The 22,989-nt window shown below is 43.8% G+C and overlaps 1 protein-coding gene across 1 annotated transcript in view; it reads right to left on the reverse strand.

Moving 5' to 3' along the window:
- Positions 1–11,473: 11,473 nt before the first annotated feature.
- Vit (vitrin) overlaps positions 11,474–22,989 on the reverse strand; it is a 97,504-nt gene continuing 85,988 nt past the window's right edge. The window contains exons 10-13 of the mRNA XM_013013606.1: positions 19,205–19,308; positions 17,136–17,362; positions 13,675–14,188; positions 11,474–12,002 (exon numbers count right to left, since the gene is read on the reverse strand). Of these exons, the coding sequence (XP_012869060.1) occupies positions 11,824–12,002; positions 13,675–14,188; positions 17,136–17,362; positions 19,205–19,308 (1,024 nt within the window). The 3' untranslated portion in view covers positions 11,474–11,823. The remainder of the gene's footprint in view (positions 12,003–13,674; positions 14,189–17,135; positions 17,363–19,204; positions 19,309–22,989) is intronic.

Genomic DNA, 22,989 nt, shown 5'->3' on the forward strand with positions numbered 1-22,989 from the left:
GAAAGGGCAGGGGGAGAGAAAAGATCCAGCAGATTTGCATACCAATATTATAGATTATACTCCATTAAGAAGAAAGCCAATGGACTAGAAGCTAAACCAGAATAAATTATCCGCAATAAAGGGCAGAAGGATAAAAAGGTAGAAAATAGGGAGAACAAAAAGGGAAAGGCTGAAAACGTCTATAATTAGATATACATATGAGAAAGAAAGTGCAACAAGGGACATATGTAGAAATCTTAACATGTTCTGCAGATTTAATGAAATGTAAACCACCAACTTACTGAGCTTAGAGAAGTACACCATCACCATCACCAAACCACCACCGCCAAACCATTACCACAAAAAATACAATTTTTCAAAAGTCTTACACAAAAAGGAATATATTCTCTGACAATAAACTATGCAGTAAATTGTTAAGTAAAAAAAACTTTTTCTATGAATTAAAATCTCTATGTCTTGATATTTATTTATTTTTTTTTTGGGGGGGTCCGGTCGTGGGGCCTGAACTCGGCCTGGGTGCTGCTCTTCAGCTCAAGGCCAGCGCTCTACCACAGCGCCACTTCCGGCTTTTTTGTTTTTGCTTATGTGGTGCTGGGGAATCGAACCCAGGGCCTCATGCATGCAACGCAAGCACTCTACCACTAAGCCACCTTCCCAGCCCATGTCTTGATATTTAAAGGAAAAATGAAAACAGTATCAATGTGGCTCTGATTACTTCATAAGGTTGTGCATGGCGGGGGCAGCGGTTCGGTAAATAAACTTCTTTTCCTGCCTGATTTAAAAAAAAAAATAAATTGAGATAATGGGTCTAGGTTTACTTATTGGTGGAGGATGTGCTTAGTCATGTGCCATACCCTGGATTCAATCCCCAGGACCAACGGAGAAGAAAGATTAAGAAAGAAGGAAGCCAGGCAGCGATGGCTCCCATCTGTAATCCTAGCTACTCAGAAGGCTAATATCTGACGATCATGGTTCAAAGCCAGACTGGGCAGGAAAGTGAGACTCTTATCTTCAATTAATCACAGAAAAATCTGAAAGTGGAGCTGTGGCTCAAGTGGTAGAAGTGATAACTCGGGGACAGTGCCCAGACCGAATTCAAGCTGCACAAATGACAAACAAAAACCAAAAACTATCCACATCTTGCTTTTATATATTCCTGTGGTATGTAATAAACTTACTATATATGCTTACTAAATCTCAAGAATTCTTGCAGCTTTTACTGACATTAGTTGAAGTGATGTTAGTATTTAGTTATTCAAATAATTGTGACATGTTGATCCTTATTTAAATAAATTCTTTCCTGTTTTGCCAAGAGATTTTATTTGGACTAGCTACTGAATTATATCAAATGTCTCCTCAGCATCTTTTGATGCCTGTAAGCTGCTGACTAGCTGGTTATATGTATAAAGTTTTGACATTAAAACACACTTGCTGACTTGAAATAAAAGCCAGCATTACCACAGTATGTTCTTGGCTTAAAAGTCTGTGCCTGTGGCTCATGCCTGTAATCCTAGCTATTGAAGAGGTTGAGATCTGAGGATCACAAAGCCAGCCCAGGCAGGAAAGTCTATGAGACTCTTACCTCCAGTTAACCACCAGAAAACCAGAAGTGGTGCTGTGGCTTAAATGGTAGGGTGCAAGCCTTGAGCTGAAGAGTTGAGGGACAGCACCAAGGCCCAGGGTTCAAGCCCCATGACAGACCAAAAAAAAAAAGTCTGTGTTTTATATATTCACAAATAACATCTATAGTTTCTTTAGTGGATTTTTATTGTGTATAAAAATTACATAGTCTGGCCAGGGTATGGGAGTAATCAAGGCTTGTCCACTGCTAAGGAGAGTGTGACTTGCTTGATTCAAACACATTGGAAAACCATTTGGCATGATCTGCTACAGCTGAAAATATTCATAGCATGGGATATAGTAATTCCACTCCAAGGTATGCACCCAATAAAATGCCTATGTATGTTCACTAAAATATGTGTTCTAAAATGTTTAAAGCAACACCATTGGTAATAGCTTTAAGACAAAAACGTCCCAATAGTCTGTCACCCATGGAACAGATAAAATGTATTTTGTGTAATCAACATGAATTAATATAGAGTAGTGAGAATGAGCCGTATCTAGTTATATGCCACAGGGATGACACATACAAACCTTACATAGAAAAGGATACTGAAGGCTTTTAACTTACTTAAAAAGGTCAGCAAAACCAATGGGTGTGACATTACAAATCAGTAGTTATTCCTGGTGGCAGGTAGGTGAGGAAGCTGTACTTGGAAGAGATTTAGGTCTTCTATAGTATTGACAATTTTTATTTGGGTGTCTATTGATAGCTGATTTTAGTTCACGAAAAGTCATCCAACTTACATGTATATTTTTCTGCATATATACATTGATATTATAATTTAATGAAAAAGGTATTGTATCATACTTTCTAAATGAGTTAGGGAACTTTTTATCTTTTTTTCCCCCGCAGTTTATAATATTCACCCTGTAGCCCAGGTGGGCCTTGAACTCAAAATCCTCCAGCTTCTACAGAACTAGCAAATGCTGGAATTACAGCATATGTAGAAATCATAACAGGTTCTGCAGATTCAAGATGGTGTTCCTTCAAATAATTTCATATTTTTGACTTCCCATTTCAGGCATCCTTCTTTCATTTTACTTCCTGTCCATTGGAATTTATAAGTTAACTTTCCTCATTTCATGTTACTTTTGTTCCATAATGTTTTTGGTTTATTGGTTTTCTGTATTTTCTTTTGTAAGACTCAGACCTTAATGTTTAAAAAAATATTGCTGTACACTTTATTTTTACTGTTGAGCTAAATTTGGCCAGAGGAAGCTTCCATCTATGAGTTCTTACATACTGAACTGCACCCAAGCTTGCTAGGCAAATTAAATAAACGATTAACTTGACTTCACATTTTCTGTCCACGAATGCCTAATCAACCAGAACTTTCTCAGAAACTGACTCTGGGGGCTGAGTGATTCCCAAATTGCTTTTTGTTTAATCAAACTCTGAAAAATTTAATTTGCCAAAAAATTGTTTTCTTTTAATCTTTTTAAAAATCTTATTTAAAACTTTTTTTTCTGAGATGGACAATTTTGAATCTGGCATTTAACAAATGCATAGCCTGAGGCAAATAACTTAGCTCCTGTCTGAGTCTCTATTTTTTATAAAATGGTGCCTGAAAGTGTCAATATGGACATTCATTTGGGTAACAGGCATATGCAAAGGCAACCAAGATAGTGCCAGGCATATGGAAATTCCCTCCAACCCCCAGATAGGGCTGGCTGTTCAGACCCCTTTCCCTCATCCTGACCCCTTGAAGTTCAGGGCTGTAAACAGTGCTTGCCCACAGTGGAAAACTTCACTGTGGAGAATTCTAGACTTGGAAACCAAAAGCAACACATTACAAAGACCTCTTGGTTTAGAAACATTCAGAGCCTACATGTGTTTATGTGATTTTATTTAGAAATCTTCTTAGAAAAGAGATCAAATTAAAGTAAAACTAATTTTCTCCATTCCTAATATTTTCCAGAAAATAGAGATCTGATTTAGAGACAATGCCATATTCAGGAAGAAAAGCTAAGAAAGTCCCCTCCCCCCCACCCCCATCCTTTTTTCCTACGTGTACTCCTACGTGTGAAAAGGGACGAAGAGGTAAATGGTAGCTGTCCACGTAACATCTAGCACCTGTGATCTGGGATTCCATGTTGAAAAATAGATACAGCAAAATCATGGACCTAAATTGTGTGGAGTTGAAGAGATAGTTGTCCATGGTGTGAATGAAAAGATGGCATCCAGGGGAAGAGAGGAGCTGAGGGTGAAGGTACTGGTGGCTGACGGGTAAAAAGAGGAAGGAAGGGAAGGCCAGAGAATGGCCAGGTTGCCATTTTGTACAAAATAGGCAGGGAACCTGCAAGTCAGGAAGCCTGGGTTCATGGTGAAGCTTTCCTTTCTACAGATGGTATGAACTGGGTCTTTGGATCTCCCTGAATACTAACTGAGGATGGAATAAATTATGAAACTATGTTTGACACATAGTAGACTCCTGATGATAGTCAATTGTCAAGTAAGACCATTCTCCCTGCCACCCCCCAAAAAAATATGGAGGAAGGGTGGGTACTAAAAGGCACATTGTATTCAACACCATGGATTTTGTGTGTTTTCAATGATGCAGTACAAATGCACATCGTGACACACTGGGACTTCATAACAGAGGTCAATCATTGGTTTTACCATTGTCACCAATATTTTTCTAGGTCTCTCCAACCTATGAATATCAAGTCATCTGGACAGTAACTACTCTGCTTTGTTGGCTTGTCCTCACTAGCATACTGCAAGACTGGGCTTGGGTGTTTCCTCAAGGATACCCTAGGTCTGCTCAGGAACAAAGCTGTGGACCCTATCAGGACAATCTTGGCTGCTGCCTAGGTGGGCAACATTTCAACGCCCCCTGGATCTACCAGTGTTTTGTTTGCAGAGATCTTTGCTGTCTGCTCAGGAGGACTATTGAGGTCTCCAGGTTGAAAGATGGCTTTTCCACGTCAAGAGAAAGCCCCATTCTGAAGGCAGAAACAGAACTGTGGATGATGCAGGCCTGGCACGTGGGTCATACACGCTGGAAGGCACCATGCTTCCCTGCTGCTCTTGTTCCCAGTTCAATGAGGGTATTCTCTTAGGAGAAAACAAATTACACTGCCATTTTTCCCTTTAGAGAACTCTATGTGCTTATTTATTTTGCTTGCTGCATATCTCAGTTATTACCACAGTGGTTTGCAACCTTTTCAGTTTGTCCTTGTTCCCTCTCTGGCTTCCTATTGAGATTGTAAAAGAAACTCACGTTCACCGAGGTTCCAAAGAGAACTTGCAGGGTTTTAAAGCAATGGAAACAAAAATCAATATCATCATATCAGAATACAGGTTCACAGATGTCTTGGGGATGTCAGACCAACAACAATTAAATTGATCTTGGATCATGTTTGAGTGTTTGCATGGTTCCTATGGTTTCCAGTCCCTATGAAAATCTGCCCTGGGCAGTCATGTAAAGGTTCCTTGTGGGAAACCCAGAATCCAATTTGCCATTAACTTGAATACACCCTGCTCACCTTAAGCAAGTGTGAGGCTGGAGGAGTCAGAGAAAGGAGCTATTCAGCGGAAATTATACTTTTTTTTTTAAAGCAAAGTCTCAGCTGCCAAACCAAGTATAGTATTTGCTTATTTGGGCAGCTCCCTGCCTCTAGGTCCAGTTTGTGTAAAAGGAATGGCAGAGAGAAAGCAGCTCAGTCTTTTTCAATTATGAGACATTTTTAAAATCCAGCGAAGTCTGCTTTGAAATGGTGGTCTTTTGATCTTGTCCATGTGGACAATGATCTAAGGAGAACTTTTCAATGAGATCTTCCCACAGGAACAGGAGTAGATCGCATCTCGCGCGTGATGCCTGCCTCCCTGACCATCACAAGAGCTTCTCAACACTGAATGGTGTATAACATAACCGCTGGTTGCTGCTGAATCCAAGGAGAGTGAAGGGGAGTCTTAGAGGAAGACACTGGCTTGCTTAGGCAAAAGCTTCCCAGCAAAACAAAGGAAGACTGCACAGAGCTAGAAGAATATCATTCAGCCCACTTTTGCTTTTTCAAATTCAGGAACTTGGAGACATGCATTTTCATTGGCACGCGAAGAAACTTGAAGCTTCAAGGAACTTCAAAAGCGTGTTGCTTGTTGGTGATGAGAGAGAAGGATGAGTGCTCACTCTTCACACACATCAGTGTGCATGGCTGGGTGGCCCTGCATTGTGGGGTTGGTCCCTAAGTGGAGGAAAGTCTTACTCTGTTCTCTTCCAACATAGCAATTCATCAATATCCGGATGAAGATATCTGGGAAGGAAGGTTACCAGGTCTCTTGTCCTGCTCCTGTCTTCATTCCATTTCTGAGGAGTTCATAAGTTACTGCTGTTTCCTACCCAAAATTGCCCTTTGCTTGAGCTCCTACAAAGTTACAAATTACGTTTCTATTCCTTTCAAGAAAAGTACAAAACCTCGGTTGACACAGCCTCTCTTGGCCTGGTCCCTGTCTGTCTCTCCAGTTTTACTTCTGACCTCTCTTGGTCACACTGCTTTTATTCATTAGCTTTGCTCCTATCCTTCCCTTTGCTATTCTTTTCTTTGCCTGAATGAAATGGGTTCATCTCAGAAAACCCAGCCTAGGAAGCCTTCACTGTCTGTCACATTCCTAAGACATTATCTGTGCAATTATTTTTCTCAGACTAGTCTGAATACATCTCTAGCAGGGATTATGTCTCATTCATCTTTGTGCCCTGATGAATCCCAATGCCTGACCTCACAGATACTTATTAATGTGTGTCAAATCAAACCCAGGAGAGTAAATAGAAAAAAGAATGTTCATTTCTGCAGGAGAAATGAGAGCAGAAAGTGAGGCTCAGAGGAGCCTCATAGGAAGATCGTCAAAGAGGACTCTGGTCCTAGACAGACAGTGATTAGAAGTACAGTAGAGAGACTGGTGCAACCTGGATGAAATTAGATTCTCCTGTCACCACTTCCTGCTTCTCCCTAAACATATCTACCCTTCATTCCTGTAGAGAGGTGCGTGCAGCCGCACCTGGAAGATGGCGCCGGCTTCTTCCTGATGGCGAGTGCTCTCTGTGGTAAACAACTCCTTATATGGCTAAGGCATAGAATCTGGCTTGCTTCCACGCAACTGGACCTAATTGGTGGTTCCCACGTGGCGTATCAGGGTTGGCTACCCAGCGGGTACTTAAGGCTGTGGGGAATTCTCCCTGGGGTTGGGGTCAGAAGATTGCTCAAAGGTCCTGAATAAACTGCAGAGAGAAGAGTTCAGTGTCGCGTCTTCCTTGCTGGTAGAGGCGGTAGCGACACATTCCATCAGTGATGCTACTATCAGGTGACATCAAGTGAATTAAATTCACAGCTTTTATTTTCTAGACTCCATGTTTTTGATCCTGTGTAGGAGTTTGTGTCCCTTAAGGAGAAATAACTAAGATCTCTGGAAAATCAATAGGCTAGAATTCTATAGCCAGAGAGCCTAAATTTATCTGGGCAAGTCAGAGAAGGGTCTAAAGAGGAGATTGCATTTGGACTGAGTCTTGGAGGATGAGTAGATTACCAGGACAATTGGAGGGCCCCAGAGGTGTAGGAATCCATGGTGTTTGTGGACTGTAGATGACAGCAGGATGGCTGTCCAGGGAATCAGAATGAGTCGTGGGGAACGTAGAGTTTACACTGGGTATCTCCCAGACTCTGTTCATATTATATGTGAATTGTATTAACATATGCTGGGCATACTTGTGGAATGTGTATTTTAAGTTTTCAAGCTTACCAGAGAATTCCTTAGACAACCATTCTGGTTATCTTGTGTAGTCCTTTTATGAGAAGCAATGTGGACAAGTCCATAGATCCTTAGATTAATTTTCAGAAACAGTCTCCCAACTCTATGACCTTGGGCAAGTTACCATTCCTCCAAATGCCTTCAGCTGCATGATCTCTGAAATGGGAATTAAAAAATACCTCAGCCAATCATGGAGGTGAGTTAATATGTATGAAACCTTATGGTGGTGTCCAGTCTTTGACAAACACTCAGAATTAGGCATAATTACCATGCTGTTTCTCCTGAGGATGCTTGCAATGGGTTATGTACTTTGGGCATACTCCCATGGTTATGATTATGCCATTTTAATTTTTCATTTCTTGGGGTTTCTCAGTAGACTGTGAATTCCTAAAATATATTTCTCCAAAGCAATTCATGTTTTCAAGCATATTTGTACTTTTACTGACATTTATGTATTGTGATTTAAGGGGAGATCTTCCCTTAGGATTTTGATTAAAATAGCAGTCTTCTCTTTTCTTTTTTTCTTTTTTTGTTGGTTATGGTGTTGAACTCTGGGCCTGCAAGCTGTTCCTGAGCTCTTCAGTTCAAGGCTAGTACTCTGCCACTTGAGCCAGAGTGCCACTTCAAACTTTTTCTGCTTATGTGGTGCTGAGCTTAAATTAAACCCAGGGCCTCATGCATGTAAGGCAAGTGCTCTACCATTGAGCCACCTTCCCAGCCCACATTATTATTCTTTTAAGCTGAAAAATCCTTGGTTTTAGGAGCATTGTCTATAAATTCATCCTGCCCTCTGAGACAATGGGTGGGAAAGTTGCTTTATGCAGATTTTCCTCTGTTCAAAAAGGATTACTTAAAGAGCCCCAGAGAAATAAGAAATATCTAAACTTTGTGGTATTGGCCAGAATTTTTTTAAAAATGAGATCCTTATTGCAAAACTTTGACCCTTAGCAAAAAAATTTCTGTCAAAGGACCTTAATTTATGAGGTATGGGGACTGAAATTGGGTGAAGTTGAAAGAGCCTCTGTCTCTGGAGATGGGGGCCAAGTGTTCCTTGTCTACGTGTGGTAGCTGACTTTGAGAAGAAAGGGCAGAGAGGAGATGTTTCTATTGAGACCACAGAATGAAAGACAAGGTTGTCTTAGGAGATTTGGTCCAGATTCAGCTGCATTCAGAGAGCTCTGCAAAAGCCAAACCAATGCCCAGGGGTGTGCAGAACAAGGTAGGGTGGGAAAGGGTTGGGGTGGATATTCTGACCCCCACAAAAGTGACTAAGAATCACTCGGATACATCTGGTTTAGTTCCAGTTCTCCTTGTCTGCACAACGTTCTGGCCTGTGTTCCTCTCGCTGTTCGAGGGGTTGACACATTATCTAAGGATCTGCATCCGCAGCACTGAGCATAGCTTAGGTTGCTGAGTAGTAGTGGAAGCCAGTCTTCTACACCATCCATCAACTCCAGGACCTGGATGTCCAAAGGCTCTGTGCAAACTCAGATTCTCTAACCCTCCTCTTCAACCCAGCCTTTCCACTGGTACTCAGGGGACTCCTCTCTCTCATCAGCAAACTCCCAGAGACATCAGCATCTTCACCTGCTTACTTATTTAATTTCCTAAGTGGCACCTGTTAGATCTCTCGCAGCCTTTGTCTTTCAGTCCTGGAATGAGGATAGGACTGCTCTGCATGATTGCTATTTCTCCCTAGCCCCTAGCCCCCTACCTCCCGTGTGAAGTTCTAACCTCAGACTGTGTTCTATCCCAATCCTGCCACTGCTGTCCTCTACCAGTCTCTCGGTCAGTAGCTGACAACACCAGAGCTTGACTTACCATGTTGTGCCTCTATCTCAACTCTTGTCACTGCCTATGGTCCATTGAGCAGCCATACAAACAATTCTGAGGACACAGTAGCCTTTGAGCAGCTCCACCACCTCCCCTGTGGACTGCCACCTCCACCCAGGGGACTTGCAAATATTTGTTGGCAATATGCTACATGATTGGAAAAGCTTTCCTTCATCTTCCAAATTACATGATCACTAGGGTAGCCACGTAATTAATTTTCTAAACTAGGTCAGTTTTGTGCATGGCAGAGGACTCCGGAATACCTAAAATAGCATTATTCTTAGAAATACTTGCTTATTGGTGGCAAATCATTTTGAAAGTAAAGTATAAAAGATAAAGTATAAAATATTGTTGGCCTTTCCATAAATTCAACCAACCTAGCCGGGCGCTGGTGGCTCACGCCTGTAATCCTAGCTACTCAGGAGGCTGAGATCTGAGGATCGCAGTTCAAAGCCAGCCCGGGCAGGAGAGACCGTGAGACTCCTATCTCCAATAAACCACCAGAAAACCGGAAGTGGCGCTGTAGCTCAAGTGGTAGAGCAGCTCCCCTTGAGCTGAAGAGCTGAGGGACAGCGCCCAGGCCCAGAGTTCAAGCCCCACAGCCGACCAAAAAAAAAAAAAAATTCAACCAACCTCAGCTGAGAAGGCTAACTCAAAAACTGTGTCCACCCTCAAGACTTACAAGACTTTTCTTCTTTGAACACTGCAGTTAAATATCTATTTATATTATATCAGGTCTTATATTTAATCAAGAGGTAATTAAAGTATATGGGAGAATATACACAAATGTGCAAATACTAAGAGTCTTGAACATCCAAGGATTTCAGTCCCTGCAGTGGGTCTCAGAATGAGTCTCCTGGGGATACTAGGGGACAATTATACCCCCAAACTATTTTCAGAAGTAGAATAAAAAACAAAACAAAACTGAAAGCCAGGCACTGATGGCTCACACCTGTAATCCTAGCTGCTCAAGAGACTGAGATCTGAGGATCACAGTTCAAAGCCAGCCCGGGCAGGAAAGTCTGTGAGACTCTTATCTCCAATTAGCCAACAGAAAACTGGAAGTGCTGTGGTTCAAGTGGTAGAGCGCTCACCTTGAACTGAAGAGCTGAGGGATAGTGCCCAGGGCCCAGAGTTCAAGCCCCATGACCAAACAAAACAAAAACCTAAAATAACAAATGTACCTTGCACTGATATTGAAAAAAATCATTTGTTATGTTATCTTCCCATCCCAAAAAACACAGCCAGAATAATTGCAATAAATGCAAATAGTTTAGTTTCCTAGCTGAAGCTGTCACTAAAAGAGCGCCACTAGTATCTCTCTGAAGAATTTCCCCTTTTTAAGTTTCATAATTTGAAATTTTGACACAAAACTGGTGGTAATTGCCTTTAAAGTGAAAATTGAAATTGCTGACTGCTTTAACTGATCCTTTCCTATAGATGACATATTATAAATTGACAATGTATTCTCTCTCCTGGGCTCAGATCGAGTTCTGTTCAATAATGACACCCTCAAAGGTATTTTTAGGCAAATAATTCATCCCAGGAATTGACATGGGTTCTGTTTTCTTGCCTCTATGTACTGTTTTTCAACACACATTTTTATAAGGCATAAAAACCTAAGGCATCTCTGTCTAGGGCATTCTGTTAAACATTCCCCTTTGTACAGTATTTTATACTGACGCAGATGTGTCCTTGGTAGAGGAAGTGAAGGTCAATCTCTTTCCCGCTTATTTTAATGCAAAAAGGAAAAAAAATAAGTGGGAGAACTTACTACTGAAAAATCTAGTAGCAATGCTATAAACTAGATATCCCAGAACATCAGGCACAGAGACTTTCTCAGGAAACCACTGTATCACTAGCTTCTAAGTCAGAGTTGGGTGCTTCTCCTTTCTGGCAGCATAGCATTGTCAGGGAGCTGCTGAAAACTTGCTCGGGTTCCGATCCCAGAGACTCAGATTTCACTGGGAAGAGTGAGCCTGGAAAGGGGCATTTTGTCTCCCAAGTAATTGAAATGAATAGCCTAATGGTCCACTTCGGCTCTGACACACTTTGTTTCATGGATTCAGGGATTCAGATAACAGTGAGGAAGAGGTGTAGCAGGGGCTGCTATGTGCCGTGTCATGTCTCTCTTTCTACTTCCTGGTGACAGTATAGTCCCTTGGGCTGAGGAGAGCAGCAGGTATTCCCCCACAAACCCTGGAAACATTCTACACCACTCAATGAGAAAGGCTGCATGTAATCCTTCTACACTTTTAATGAAGCCACAACTCCTACATTATCATGACAAAAATGAAGGTTACAGAATTTCAGGGAAAATGAAACATTTTCACCAAAGCTCCACTTTAAGTCTGTCCTAAGGCCTGCACTCTCCATCTGTGTTTTGGAAACAACCATTAGAACGTAAACTCCTCTGCATCCTCAAAACGAGGTTCAGTTCACTCTACAAATGGATGTTCATCTTTCTAACTCCAAGTATGAACACCACAATGGCAAAAAGAAAAAAAAAAGCGTAACAGTGTATTTGTTTTCTCAAGCCTTCCCCAAGTTTGGGAGAGAGGCAGAAGGTCCCAGAATCAACCAGCAAGGCAGCACATTGCCCTTGTCAGCCTGCTCTGAATTCAGTTCCGAGGCTGTGAGTTGAACTCTGTGCAAATGTTCTTGATGATCCTGGGAACTGATTGGTAGAGGTGGTCAAACTCATCCACAAAGAAGGAGTGGTCCCTGGCTGGGTGAGTGGCCATGATCTCCAGCTCTTCCTGGGCAGCCCATGCCACACCTACTGCATAGGTGATCACTCCTGTGGGGACAAAAAGCAGATGAAGCCAGTGTCTTGAAGAAAAGGTACCGTGAAGGAATCTTTCCTCATGTCGCCATTTCAGCACAACCAAATCCAAACCAGCAATGTACCAAAGAAATCAACTCTTTGGGCCTGTCAGTTTGAGAGTTCATGCTAAATATGATCATTCATTCATTCATCCAATCAATCAATCAATCAACACTTTTGAACATCTACTCTCCTCCAACCATATTAAAATTATAATGGCTATCTCAGGAGTTTATAGTCACTTGAGGGGGAAAATAAACCCAAATAGACAAAATGGAGTAAATACTGTGAAGAATTGCATGTCCTGTAATTTGGGAAGAGGAAAGGAACCAGCAGGAGGGAGGAACAGGGGCAAGAGAGGACAATTCAAGGATGAAAAGTCATAATGAAGCCTGTTATTATGTATAAATAATAGACACTAATAACTTGTTTAAAAAAGTCGAAAATGTCCAGTAGCAACAGATGGGAAGATACTTTGGAACAAGTGAAACTTGCTGCCCTGAAGATGATGCCATATGTCTCAAGGAGACAGGCAAACCTCAGAGAGTCTTAAATGCATCAAAAGCCAATTCAAGGGCTGGAAGTCTCAGTCAGTGGTAGGGTGCTTGCCTAGCACATACAGATTTTGATACTTCCAAGGACACAAGACTCCTTATATTTTCAGACAGCTTAGAGTGAGGCCCTAAGATCAGGAACTTGCCTTTAAGTCTCTTGCATCTATCCCTGGCAGTTCTTTAAAGCTGCCTGGAATCTGATACCTGGTTAAGGTACTTTTGGTCTCAGTCTTGGGCCCTGTGGAGCAAGTTTAAGAGGATGGCTGGGTGAGGTCCAACGGTACACATGGGGCAGTAAGTGACAATGGAGCTGACCAGGAGATGGATGGTGTTTAGCAGAGCAAGAGAGCCTGTGGCTGTGGCTGAGGCCTGTTCTTCTCACCCTTGCTCACTTGCTTTGGGACACTGAATAGCTTCTGTGTCTGGAAACCCTCACTAGACTGACAGCTAGGTGACCAACCATCTTGCTTTTACAAGTGTACCCCACAGGGTCCCCACAGAGCAAGCCACTGAGAGGACTTTGCCTGGAAATGCTCTCTGGAAACTTCAGTTTCCAGATTCCACACTGATCCTTCATTAAGATTCGTTTAAGGAAAGATTTAAGCTTTTGAGAATACAGAAAACACCATGACACAAAGCAAATTAAATGCAGGCCTGGAAAAATGAAAAATAACGACTCCTCAAACGCACTGAGTTCTGGTGTTCACCAGTCACTCCATTTACTTTTTTATTTAAAAAAAAAATCAGCTGTGGGGCTTGCAAGAACTCAGGGCCCGGGCGCTGTTCCTGGGCTTTCTTTGCTCAAGGCTAGCACTCTTATTACACGAGTCACGGCTCTACTTCTGGCTCTTTTTGGTGACCTCCCTGGAGATGAGAATCTCACAGACCTCAGCCTCCCGAGTAGCTAGGATCGCAGGCGTGAGCCACCCGCGCCCCAGCTCCAGTCACAAAGTTTAACTCAGAAGACAAAACCTCCACCTTCCCCCACCCCCACAGCCAGTATCTTGCTTAAAGGACCCTGAACCCCAAAGCCCGGGAAGGTTAAAAAACGCTCAGCACCCCGGGCCTGCGCAGCAGCAGAATCCACTCACCGCGGTGGTGCGCCGCCATGGCTGGCAGGCGCACGTCGTCGTAGGACCTGCCGTCGGTGATGAGGATCATCAGCTTCCTCTTGTTGGACTTGGACTGCTGGAAGAGCTGCTCCAGGGCGTACTGGATGGCAGCGCCGGTGCTGGTGCCGCCGCTCCAGTACCCGACCCGCTTGATGGCGCTGAGGACGTCGGCTTTGCTGCGGTACCGGTCGAACCCGAACTCCAGCCGCTGCTCGTAGGTGTACTGCACGGCCCCGATGCGCGTGTCCGTGTCGGAGATCTCAAACTCCCTGCTGATGTTGGCCACGAACTGCAGCACGGTGCGGAAGTTGCCGGTGCCCACGCTGCTGGAGCCGTCGATGACGAAGCCGATGTCGGCCGAGTTGAAGCAGGTCTTGCTGCAGGCCAGGCGCTCCGTGTCGCACACGCGCTTCACCAGCGGCGCCGCGGTTTTGTGCAGGCCGAACCAGCTCTGCACGCTGAACGTGTAGAAGCCGTTCGTTCTGCACACGGCCTGCGGGACGGGGTGGGCGTGGGGTGGGGGCGCACCTGCGGGTCAGGGGCGAGTCCGCCCACCGTGGATCCATCTAGAGCTCACCTGGCTGGCCGCTGCGCGAAGCCGTGCGGGCACCGACCCCCGTCTCCCCCCGCTCAGCCGCCCTCTGTCCCCGTAGGAAGCGGGCTGGGAGAGGCGGAAGGCACCGGTGCCAGCCTGGCATTTATGCCTCTCAGGTGTAGAGTGGCCTTGGGGGGCACCACTGCGTCATGGGCGAATGAGGGAAACCATGGAGCCTGTGTTTCTTTGGGTCTGGCTTACTTCACTTAATAGGGTTTGTTCTAAGTCCTTCCAGTTCCTTATGAACGGGGTGATATCCTTCTTTCTGATGGAAACATAGAATTCCATTGTGTCTCTACACCACATTTTCTTGATCCATTAGTGTATGTCTAGGCTAGTCCTCACAGAGGATCAGGCTAGCTCAATAGCTATGTACTTATGACCGTATAAGATGATGCTAAGCAAAATGAGCTTCAAGGTATGGAAACAAAAGGGCTTTTTTTAAATATACTGTGTGATGTTGTTTCTTTTTCCTTTCCTTCTCCCCCCCCCCCCCGTGGTTTATCCTCTGTTGTCACTGTGTTTTATTTTGGTACCCTTTGTCTTGTATATACATTTATCTGATTTGGGGAAGGGAAGGGAACAACAAAATGGTGAGACGAAGGACAAAGGGTGAACCAATGCAACAGAGACTCACGAGACACTGCGTTGAAAATGAACTTTGCAGCTCCAGGAGTGGGAGGGGGGAGGGAAAGTGGGAGAAAAACGAGGGAGGGGGTAACAATGTTCGACAAGAAATGTACCCAGTACCTAACTTATGTAACGGTAACCGCTCTGTACATCACCTTTACAATAACATTAAAAAAATTGAAAACCTTTCATTCAAAAAGGGCAAGTAGAAGGTATATGCGCGCATGAGCACAAGAAAGAACAGAAGCCATATGCGCGCATGAGCACAAGAAAGAACAGAAGCCATGTTTCCAGAGCAACCTTGCGCCTTATGGAAGACTCACAGGGCCCCACTAGAAGCTCTTGGGGGAGATTTTCACGTCAGATCCACCCCCCCTATCCTACGAGGTGGAATGATAGCTTCCTGTCATGAGGGAACAAACTGAAGGCTGGCTGCCAAAGGACAACCTGAACCCCGCGACTGGCAGTCAAATCTTTTGGCCTTCCAAACCCAAGTCCTGCTCCAGACAACCTTGCCTCCAGGCAAATCAATATTGGTTTGGTTGTGCCTATGCACATTCCAGAGAAAATTTAGGGCAACTGCAAATAAATATTAAACAAACTGGTTGGTATGCTCCTAGAAGCGACTGGTCTAGTCTCCCCATTAGGGGAATGTTTCTTTATTGTCTCTGCCTGGGGATGGCACAGAGAGACCACGTGAACACAGATGAACACATATCACGACAAAAGTTGTAACAAGAACTAGCATGATGTATTTTTAAGATATATTTTTAAATTGGATTATAAAAGGCTAAATGGGGTTCACAGAATTTTCCATGGGCTAGCTGAGCACTGGGACTGAGCCGAGTTCCGGCCAATGGATGGAGAAGTCCATGCAAAGTCATGGCAGGAAAGAGAGGTGATGCTGGCTATGGATAGGAGACCAGTTGACCAGGGCTGGTGTGGGGATCTGAGTAGGAAAGCCAGGAAGGTGTGTTGGCATCCCACTGCAGAAGGCCTCAATAGCAATAAGGAGCAGTAGATGTTTGGCACCAAGACCCCACAGGAGCGTAGGGATGGTTCATAAAACACCAAGGCCCCACAGGAGCATAGGGATGGTTCATAAAACAAGGTGGGCTTCACTGTGAAATCCACATGAACTACGCACATCCAGGAGGGAAACAGATGAGGTGTAACTGGAGAGATGGTGCGGGGTATGGAAAGAGCAGGGAGGTGGGATAGTGAGCCCACACGGATCCAGGGGGCTGACACTGCCCTCGGGGAGGAGTGTGAAGTAGTGAAAGTGAAAGGAGGAGAAGGCAACAAACTTGGCTTTTGCTTGTTGGATTTAAAGTTCTTACAGGACATCAAAAGGGGAGGAAGATCAGTCACCTAGGCAGGGATGTTATAGAGCTCAAGAGATGAAGGGAAAACTGGTTGTGGGCGAGACTCAAGGAAGAAAGCTTCCTAAGAAAAGGAGACTCAGGGTTTAGGGTACAAGACAGACAAATGAACAGAGAAAGGATTTGAAACAGCAAGAATTTCAGGGATGCAGAAGTGGTCAGCAGTTTGGTATATAGTACTCTGTTAGCTCTGAATATTAAAGTCAGAGGAGCACCAAAGACAGAGCTTCTCCAGATCTCGCTGGCTCCTTCCTTTCCTTTCTCCCTCTCACCTTCCCTCCCTCCTGTTCTCCTTCCCTTCTAGTTGTGCTTGGAGGAAGGTTTCCATGGAGTCCACTGTATGGCACACCAAGGTGACTTTGGAGGAATGAGAGCAGGAAGCTGAAGTCTCCAGTCCCCACCTGCCTGTCCTGGCTCATCTCCTACCAGGCATGTCCACCAGAACCTAAGAGTCCCACTGGTAGCAAAACTCCAGGAGCTATTAAACACTTCTCTCATGGATCAGGTGGATTCCCTTGTAGTCAGTGTTTGTGAGACAGTATAGGTGTGTTTGTGTAGGTGTGCACTCATCATGTGTGCTTATGTGGAAGCCTCCCTGGTCAGAATTCCCTGGAGCTGTAGAAAGAGAAAGGAGAGCCTCAAGCAAGACCTTAGGATCACTGCTTTTCCTCTCTGCTCCCAAGCTGCTGGCCTGTGGGTGGACCCAGGGTTTTGCTTTTGAGGAAGTAATTCAAGGTTCCCTCCCAGAGAGCATGAGCTTCAAAGAGCACTATAACTTTTGAGAGCACAGGGCCCCTTAGGTTGTGTTGTGTCTCCGGCTAGTGATGATCTACCTTGTTTGCAAAGTTGGGCTCCACCATGTGTTGCTTCTCATTTTCAACAGCTCCTTCGATGGTGATGAAGAAAATGTTGATTCCTGACTCTCTGGCAAGTCTGGAGGACTCCTCTACCTTGTCTGTGGGCCAGCCATCCACCATCACTACCACCACGTTCGGAGCACCACCTCTGTTTCCATTAGCATTGGAAAAGAAGTTCTTGGTCACAAAGGAGATGGCCCGACCTGGAAGAAAAAGAATCAGTACACAGAATGATGGTGGCAACTATAAATATACGAATAGCTCGTAGCAGCACAAAAATAATCATGCTCATCCCCCCTGCTTTCTGTTTTTTTTTTAAAAATCATCATAACTATTTTTAGGTGGATAATTCAGTGGCATTTTTAGGTGAACAATTCAATGGCATGTAGCACAGTCACAATGTGGTGCAAATAGTTTCATGCTAGACTTGTCGCTTCCAATTGTCTTTTGCTTTGAAAAAAGTTTCAGGGATCAGCAAGTAGTGGAGAAAAACGTTCACTGGAATGAAAGGGTCCTCTGGGAACCGAAGGCTGGAAGTCTGAAAGCTACATTGTCTACGTACCCTGGCGTCTAAATTCCCAGCTTTAGTTTACCTCCATGAAAGTGAGGCAGAGGCTATACTTCTGTGTTTGCTAATGGGGCTGACAAGGCTTTGTAGAGTACTGGACTTCATTGGGGCACAGTTAGCCGAAGTGCTGTGTTGAGTTGCTAGTTTTGATGGTGTTGAGATGGATAGAGGTGAAGCATCCCTTTTGTGGGTGTAAATGGGGTTTGGAGGGGCATAGATCTGGAGCTGAAAGCTGTAGAAGCAGTTTTCTGATCATGGCGGCTTCCTGCACGTGGCAGGTTTCTGAAGAAGCTGTGGACAGTGTTCAGAAAACAGATCCTTGATCTTGAAAGAGGTTAGAGGCTGGTTCCACAATGCCCAGGGAAGTCAGCTTGGAAAACTCAGCCTGTAGTCAGCTTCCTAAATCACTTTGTGCTCCAGACAATTAGAAGAATTGTCTCTGAACACAAACCCTGAATGAGGCAGAGTTAGAACATGTCATCAACTGGAAAAAAGGGTAGGCCAATTGGTAAGGCACCATTCTGCTCTTATCAGGAAAACAGATTGTCTTTTGAAGTTTTTTCTCATTGGAATTTTGTTGATAGTAAGTTGAAAACAAATCAGAAATCAACTCTGTCATCTCTGTGGTGAGGGTTATATAGATTTGGGGGCACTAGCTGCTAGTGTTTACTTAGCATTGTATAAAAGTGAAAGGCTCTGTGTTTGCCAGATACTAATGTTTGAGGCATTAGAAGGAGGTTCACAAGGTTGGGGGGACTGCATGCAGGTGGCTTTAAAAACTGTTCTACTCTTTCTGTATGTTCTATGTCATCACTGTGGCTCATAGCTCTGTTCCTTTGGACTTTGGTCGTAGGAGCAGTTTTCATGAAAAGCAGACAAGCCACCCCTACCGAATGTCCCCAAAGCCAGGCTATTTATGAATGAATATAATACATTGACATGGACCCTTTCACAGTCTTGGAGTCTAGTTTGTCTGGAGCTGTTTCCTGATGTCCAGTCATCTCGGAGTGAATCTGCCGTTCTGAAGACTAGAACGTGAATTCTGATGACCCTTCACCCTACTAGTCTTGAAATGGAAGACATAATTTCCTTGGCACAGTCATTAGGATGACAATAGCAGATAGGAACAAGACCCCCAAGGAGCTCTCAGGGTCTTCTGGAATGGCATTGGTCACAGAATTTAGTGTCAGGGGATGGGTGACAGCTGGCTAATCAGGAAAGCATCACAATAACAATCCTGCTTGTCTTGAGGACCGATGCACCCTGAAGAACAAAGTAGGCTAGAATTCTGCAGCAATCTATTTTGATAGTTCTTGCCTCCTGAACCCAGTAACTTTAGAAAAGTTACTGAGATTATGTAAGTCATTTCTTAATGGATTATTTTTTCTCTTAGTTCTATATAGAATGATAGGAGACAACCAGAGAGAAAGAGAGCCATGGTAACAAGATAGAAATGATCTGAATCTGGGTCACATACCTACATTAGAGAGCCCTCCCCTCTGGGTAATTTTCTCTATAGCTGTCTTCAGATCTTGAGAATTCATGTGAGTTTTCAGGTTGAACTGGGTGGCAGGATTGTCTCTGAAGAGCCAGAACAAGAAAGAAAAAAAATGAGTTGGAAAGTTATTCCCTTTGGGAGAAGACAGAAATCATGCTGGATCCATGGCATGGGAGCTGTATCAAAGATGTAGATTATCGCTCATCAAACACCTCTCTGAGGCCAGGTACTGTTGGCTCACGCCTGTAATCCTAGCTACTCAGGAAGCTGAGATCTGAGGATCACAGTTCAAAGCCAGCCTAGGCAGGAAAGTCCATGAGACTCTTATCTCCAATTAACCACCTGAAAACTGGAAGTGGTGCTTTCTTCTTTCCTTTCTTCCTTCCCAGGCTGATCCAAGTTATGTTCAGAAGTGCTTATGTAAACAGCAGGTAGTGGCAAACCGGGCGGGTTACATATCTTCAATCAAGATGGGGCAATGGGACAAAAACCAGCTAGATGAAAACCAATGATTCAACAAATAAGAATGAACAAACAACAACAAGGCAATTGGCAGAATGGGGGGAAACATGGACCTCAGAACTGAGTGTGAAAGGCACAAACTTGAGGCTGCAGTTTTAAGATCAATGATGAGGAGCCACACAGTGAGGGAGTCCTAAGCCTTTTCTAGTCATAATGTTACAGAGCAATTCAGAAACAGTTGCATTTACTCCAGACACTGTGGCTCAAACCCTGGACCTGCCAGCAGAATCCCTAGGTTCCCCCCCCCCCAGACTCACAGTTCTAGTAGATGCCTTAACTTTTATTTCTGCCTCTGTATTTCTAGGATGAACCCTTCCTCCCAAATCCAAGCCCTCTTACTTCTCACTGATTCTAGTCTCTGCAATGCTAGTGACATCATGTCTGTTCCAGGACTCTTCCTCCCGTTCTGTCTCAAGTCTGACTTCAAAATTCCTCTGTTGAAAAAATCATCGAGTTTAGGATGTACCTCCAGGTAGAGAGTCTGCTTAGCATGTGCCTTGGGTTTCATCCCTCGTAGCAGCAACAGCAGCAGCAGCACCACCACCAATAAGAATAAGTCATTAGAATCTCCCTGATATGGTTTAGGTTGTGTTCAATGTGTCCCTCAAGAATTCCTATGTTGGAGCTTGGTTCTTTCTGTGGCAGTGGCTAGAGATGGTGGAACATTTAAAAGGTGGAGCCTCTAAAAGGTGGAGCCTTTTTCCTCCCTCACTCCCCCCCCTTCCTCTTCCTGGCCATCATGGAGTGAGTAGGTTTTCTTTAGCACACATTCCCTGCTGTGGTATTAGGCCTTGCCTTGCATCTGAAGCAAGAGGGACAAGCAACTATGGATTAAATCTTTGAAAACATTTGAGTCAAAAGAAACCCTTCATTCTTCAAGTTGTTTCTCTGTAGCATTTTGTCAGAGCCAAGTAAAACAACCCCTTGAGTGGTAGTTTTACCCAATTGGCCCCATGTGTCTGTGATTCACTAAGAAACTCATGATGCTACTTTGAATGGCTTTTATATTTATCATTTTGTATTTATCATTTTGTGTCCTTTCTTTCTTTTCCTTGCTTTATATAGCCTAGCTCGATCCTTCCAAATATCTGGCACTATAAACAGATGTCTCTGTACCTAACTCATGATTTTTATCTCAAAAAGCCACCAAACTGTACAAAGTCCTGCAGGTCTAGATCTTGCCACTAATAACTAAGGATTATGAACTTTTATAGACTTTAAAAATGCCTATATTCCTACAAAAATATACAAAGTCAATATGTAATTGTCTGCCACATACAACACTACACATCCTAATTGTAAAAAAATGAATTATAAAAACTTAGGGCAGGAAATGTGGCTTAGTGGTGAAGTGCTTGCCTAGCATGCATGAAGTTCTGGGTTCAATTCCTCAGTACCACATAAACAGAAAGAGCCAGAAGTGGTGCTGTGGCTCAAGTAGAAGAGTGCTAGCCTTGAGCACAGAGAGGCTTAGGGACCTAAGCCCAGGCTTTTGAGTTCAAGCCCCAGAACCAGCAAAAACAAACCAAAATTAATTATATTTGAAAATGATTTGGGGGGTGAGTTAATTGCCATCGATAAGCTTTCCCGAGTGTGTCTGATGGTTGTCATGAAGTCAGAGCCAATGGTAAATTAAATGTAGCTCATAAATCATTTTGAAGAGCATGAAAATCAGACTCTCAAGGGTTTGGGGAAAGGTGCATTTTAGGAGGCTCCTGGCCTCGTTGTTTTCATGAGGTTGTTCCCATGGATCATTCAGTGCTGACCACTTGGTAGAGTGACTGGTTTTGGGGGTCAACGCTGGGGATAGAGTGCAGGACTCTGGGGCTGGGAGGCAGGCCCCTTCCACTGAGCTCCACCCCAGCCAGTGATTACCACTCATCCACCTCTTCCCACATGCTATGTGCTTGATGGTTATGTCCTGTGATCATCACAAGTACTGCATTAGGGCACAAGAAGTCACTTGTAGGAGAAACACAGGGTGTGGTTCCTTTCAGCCATTCGTTACCACAGACCAAAACATAACCTTGTTTTGTATAGGTTTATCTTTGAGGACTGTAAGGTTTATGTTTCTCATGAATAATTAATTATATCTGATGTTTTATTATAATAAAACATCAGCTGAGATAGGTTTAACATTTTCCTGATCTTGGATAATGTGGCTGTAGATTTTTTTTTTGATGTCTAGCTTCTCTGCAAGGCTATTTATTTATTTATTAATGGTGGTGCTGGGGATTGAACCCAGAGCTTCACAAATGGTAGGCACTTTACCACTCAGCTACACTCCACCACTCAGACTACCAGGAAGGATTTCAGTGCTACATTTGCAGGACATTTGAAATAGTGAAGTCACCAGAGCAAAGCACAAAAGCATATACACACAACTAGATTAACATTTAAGTTGAATGTAAAAAGGACCTTTTGAAATGGCCGAACAAGGAAGCAGAATGTTACCTTGTCTGACCAGGGCTGGAAATGGGTGCATCAGCAACTCAAAACATGGTTCCCGCCTCTGCACATGTCTAGTAATGATGGTGAAAGTGCCCCGAGTCACGAACTTGGTGTCACACATCTTTGTGTTTAGTGAGTAGGTGAACTTGTTAGTCAGGTGCTCTATCACTTGAGTCAGACCCCCTTGCTTGGCCAATTTGCAAATGAGCAGATGCACAAATCTTGGGGGTCAGCTGTAGCCTAGCTGAGAAGAGGTGGCCCTCCTGGCTTCTGATTCCTTCTGGGGAGCACACAGGAGGTAACAGGTAGCCATGAATATATCACGGGAGGCAAGCAAGCTCAATGTCCTCTGTCTCATCTCATCTCTAGTGAAGATGAACACTCCTCCAAGCTCCCTGCCCACCCCCCTCTGCCTCTATTACATCATGGCTCAGGGACAAACGCATCTTCACAGGCATACAGTGGAGCTATTCATACACCTAATGAAAAGGTCTTTTTCATTTCAGTTAATGTCATTTCTTTAAGCAAATATCGCCTCCTTAACTAGATTGTGCAGGCCTGAAGAACAGGACCTCTGTCACACTTCTTTATGTACTTAGTGGACTGAGAAGCACTGTTTCAGGGGATCTCTGAAATACTTCCTAATGGATAAATTGGTAATTATTATGATGATGGGCAAAGTCATGGAACTCATCCTTGATGAGGGTCTTACAGGAAAATGTAATTGAACTATGTGGATGGGTTTTTACATCAGTAGATACTACAAATGAGACAGTGCAGAATGCCTTAGA

This window comes from Dipodomys ordii, unplaced genomic scaffold, assembly GCF_000151885.1.
Source record: "Dipodomys ordii isolate 6190 unplaced genomic scaffold, Dord_2.0 Scaffold20, whole genome shotgun sequence".
In the NCBI taxonomy this organism is placed as follows: domain Eukaryota; kingdom Metazoa; phylum Chordata; class Mammalia; order Rodentia; family Heteromyidae; genus Dipodomys; species Dipodomys ordii.